The sequence below is a fragment of the Acanthisitta chloris genome, unplaced genomic scaffold (genome assembly GCF_000695815.1).
Source record: "Acanthisitta chloris isolate BGI_N310 unplaced genomic scaffold, ASM69581v1 scaffold23818, whole genome shotgun sequence".
Classification (NCBI taxonomy): Eukaryota; Metazoa; Chordata; class Aves; order Passeriformes; family Acanthisittidae; genus Acanthisitta; species Acanthisitta chloris.
The window spans coordinates 234-4,358 of NW_008685707.1; the positions used below are offsets into that span (position 1 = coordinate 234).

Sequence of the window (4,125 nt, forward strand, 5' to 3'; positions counted from 1 at the left end):
TGAAAGAGAAATATGTGCCGCTATGTTATTTAATATATATGTTACTATTGTCAGGTTGTAGTGATTGAGTTCAGCTGAGCCCTTGGTGAGCCTAGGTTGTAGTGACTGAGTTCAGCTGAGCCCTTGGTGAGCCTGCATTCCCCTGTTTTACTGGGTTGTGTATCTTCACACGGGGTATAGTCAGGAGTAAGCTACTACAAGTACTATGTTGCTTACGCCACTGCTGCTTGAGTTTCCTGTGCTGTGGGGTTTACAACTCCTAGGAGTTTCTAATCATGGGAAAGGCACGTGGGTTGAAGTGGCAGAAGGAACTCTCTGTTTGGTTGCATTACTGTCTGTCCTTGCAGGAAGAGAGGATGGTGAGAGATCGGAACCTACTCCAAGTGCAGGAGCACGAGCAGCAGATCCTGTGGAAGGTGAAGTTCAGCTCAGGAAACAGCAGCCAGATGAGTAACCAGTGCAGGAACTCTGTGCAGGGGAAGCTCCTCATCACAGATGAACTGGGTATACTTGATATTAAGAATTTATTCTGTGTATGGCAGTGCTGAATGCCACTTTCATGTCTAACTGCTCTTTATTGAGGCATTTTCCCCTCTGGCTGAATGCTGGTTTGGTTCTGTGCACAGCAGGCTCAGCTTGGGCCCGGTGCTGTATGAGTGTGGCTGTCCTACATCCAGGACCACCTTAGAGTCAAAGAATTCCAGTTACCTTTGCACAGAACCCAAATGTTGAGTGCTGCTCAATTTACTGTGGTAGTTTGCAGAGCTGTTTGTATCTCCCTGCAGTGTATTCCTACTCTCAGGGATGTTAGGGACCATCATAGGGGAAACCTGATTGGCTTTGTATGGAGGCAGCTCAGGCCTGGTGTAATTAGTGCTCAGTCACAGTTAACAAGCTCATCTGACCCTGGTAAACCTAAGGATATTAACCACTTGTTTTAAGTGTTAAAGAGCCTTTCCTGCCCTGCACATATGTTTCCCCAGTGTGGTTGTTGCTCAGGCACTGGATCTTCTGGGCCAGAAATCAAGGATGTGTAAAACCCACCACATCTGCAATTTGCATCAATGTTAAATTTGGCACTGCCTGACTTACGCTCATCGCTGATTCACTGAGGACTCTGAAATCACAGCTCTCTCTCACAGTCTAACCCTGTGGCAGTACAGTTTCTGTAAGGATATACACTGTGCTTCTATACCATTAATGATTCCACTCAACAATGAATATTAAAGCTATCCTGCATGGATAAATCTAAGTCTCCTCATATATTGAGCTGTAAAGAGTTATCCAGACATAGACCTCTTGAAAGAACGTGAGTCATAGTTTCTTGCAGTGCAATCGTCGCCAGTCCCCTTTCACAGCAAAAAATTATGCCAGAAGGAAACCAAAACTTAAGTATTCTGCATTTAAATACTCATGCTTTACATACAAGAGTAAGACATAGTAGTTGTGCTGATTGAAACACTGCTCCATGTCCAGGTGTCATTACTAAGAATTGCTACTCAGAGTCAGACTGAGAGGGATCATAATCTACTAAATGACAAATAAAACTGTTCTTAAGCAATGCAATGCTTACTGTAGATTTCTGTAGGACATACAGAGCAGTATGCTTTGCCAGTTGTTACTCCTGTTGTTGTTTTTCAGGCTACATCTGTGAGAGGAAGGACCTGCTGGTGAATGGCTGTTGTAATGTCAATGTGCCCAGCACAAAGCTGTACAGCTGTGACACTTGTCTTCCCAACGGCTGCTGCAGTGTCTACGAGTACTGCGTGTCCTGTTGCCTGCAGCCCAGCAAGGTGCATGGGCTTTCTCCTGCTTTCAGGTGTTCTCAGCTGCTCAGGTTCCTCTGTCCTTTGTTTATGAAGAGCTTTTTCCTTAGAGGGGACAATTCCCTTTCTTGGAAAGATAAGGAAAGCCTACAAGGACCATATGGCAAGCTATAAATAAAGCTTTAAAGAAATTGATCCTTTCCACCTTTGAGAGGAAATATTGGGAGCCTTGCAAAGAGTTGCAGCTTCAGGGGAGTTGCATTTGCTGAAGGGAAATGATTGCAGAGAAGTTATTCCAGCCAGTATCAATTTTGTAATTGGCACTTCCCTGTGTTCCATTAGCTCCTCTAGATTCTGTTCCTACTGCTGAGGTTCTGTGATGTGTTAGCCTTTCAGTGCTTGCTAGAAATCTGAAGTAGAGTTGCTCACTATTCCTCTGACACCTGAGCTGTGTAGGTTAGGGTGGGCTTTGGTTACTCCTCGTTGAAGTATGGTGTTTCTGAGTTTTGTTGTCTCTTTTGCTGACTTTAGCAACACGTCCTGGAACGTTTCCTGAACCGAGCAGCAATTGCTTTCCAAAACCTCTTCATGGCAGTGGAAGATCACTTTGAACTGTGTTTGGCAAAATGCAGGACTTCATCACAGGTAAGGCTCAGGTATATGTCCAGGGCCCAAAAAAGTGCCCTTGAGAAATGGGGCTCAGTCCAATCAGTGGCTGGTGTGTCACACGTGCATGTACATGGGTGTTCTCATGCATGTTGAAGCTGTGACTGAGAGCTAATCTGAAGGCAAAATGCATATTTAGAGCAGGAAGAGTTGCACACTTGCTTTAGAAAAGAGTTACTTAACCAAAAAGAGACTCTCTGAGTTCAATGACCAATGAAGATCTTGGATGCATCCTGGAGAAGATCCTAGAAGGATAAGAACAGTGAGAGCTGTTCCCAGTAGCTTCAGAGTGCTATTTATCATTGGAAACTTACCATATGCTGACAATCATCTTCATAGAAACTAAAAAACTATGTTGTAATTTTTTTTGCTTTTTAAGAACAGAGATGAACTTCTGTTACCCATGTGATTTTACTACAAGTTTTGGTCTAAGCAAAACTTCTCTCATAGAAAGCAAAACTTTCCCTCTTAGAAAGTTATGTTGGCAATGTCATGAGCTTGAGTACTTAATGTGGCAATAGGGATGGACTGCAAACAAAGGACTTTGTTCCAAATGTCTCTGAAGTTGGGATTTTTTTATTCCACAGTATCTGAACTCTGGCTTTAACATCAAAATGCACACAGCCCAAGTAGGAACTTCATTGTGCCTTGCTTGCTTAGGATATTTGATGATACTGCCAATATATATATATATGTATTTATCATTATTGAATTAAGTGTATATATATGTATTTATCATTATTGAATCTGTTCCCACCTGCTTGGGTAGTTTCCTGCAAAGGAGGTTCTGGGTATGGTTCAACATTAAAGTGCTGTAATTTAGCAACTGTTTCTTGCATGTTGGTAGTGCAGATTTGTTTTGCACACATGTAAGTGCTGTGGGTTTTGGCCCTCAGTGAAGGGATGTCTTGTTTCACTCTGTGTGTATTGTTAAAGCTTCTCCTCCTCTCTCTGACAGAGTGTGCAGCATGAAAACACCTACAGAGATCCAATTGCCAAATACTGCTATGGGGAGTATCCTCCTGAGCTCCTGCCTGTCTGAAAGCTGCATGGTCTGAGCAACACAGCGAAGGAACTGGAGACTTGGATCCAAAAGCACAAGGCAACAGCTGTTGCTTTACAAGAGCCTCAGTGCAAATGGCTTCTGCTGTGTGTGGGGGCAAACCTAGAGGTGTACAGAGTAAGCAAGGAGCTTCTCTAGGACTGAGTCTTGCTTCCTTCGGTTATGCACCTGCATTGGAGTGCTGGTACTGTGCTACAGTACCAGTCCATTCTTGGAATGCTTCATCTAAATTTTAGGATGCATGGAGTCAATCTAGGCTATATAACATCATGGGAAAAATATCTAATGTAGCTTTGCAGCTGTACGTGGAGGTTCAGTTGTGTCTCTGCAGTCCGAAGACTTTCCAGAGTGACAGCAATAATTGGAGGATTTTTGCTTTCAGAGAGCAAAGCATGCCTGCTGTGCTTCTCTCTCTGGAACACTGCTTGACATGCATGGTGTACACTACATATGTAATTATGAATTATTTATTCATTTTATATGGATTACTAGCTGGAAGTATTGATGCTTTGCATAGCTAGTTGTTGATGCCTTTCAGTCCCTGTTCTGCTATGTCAGCTAGAAAGGATGTTTTAGATCCTGACTAAAGTTGGTTGTTTTTTTCTCCTCCTTAGACGAAAGGAATTGTAT

General features: G+C 43.1%; 1 protein-coding gene across 1 annotated transcript; it reads left to right on the top strand.

The window, feature by feature from the left end:
* Window positions 1–320: 320 nt before the first annotated feature.
* LOC103807159 (chromosome unknown open reading frame, human C12orf49) lies at window positions 321–3,787 on the top strand. Its single transcript, XM_009079880.1, has 4 exons — window positions 321–504; window positions 1,642–1,793; window positions 2,298–2,411; window positions 3,391–3,787. Exons 1-4 carry the CDS (start codon window positions 357–359, stop codon window positions 3,472–3,474), a joined length of 498 nt encoding a protein of 165 aa, XP_009078128.1. The 5' UTR covers window positions 321–356; the 3' UTR covers window positions 3,475–3,787.
* Window positions 3,788–4,125: the final 338 nt, after the last annotated feature.

Excerpts from the sequence above, each read along its gene's own strand:
- LOC103807159 (XM_009079880.1), top strand. The coding sequence starts at position 357 with ATGGTGAGAGATCGGAACCTACTCCAAGTGCAGGAGCACGAGCAGCAG. Across the intron at positions 505-1,641 it reads CCTCATCACAGATGAACTGG|GCTACATCTGTGAGAGGAAG; the intron begins GTATACTTGATA and ends GTTGTTTTTCAG. Across the intron at positions 1,794-2,297 it reads GTTGCCTGCAGCCCAGCAAG|CAACACGTCCTGGAACGTTT; the intron begins GTGCATGGGCTT and ends TGCTGACTTTAG.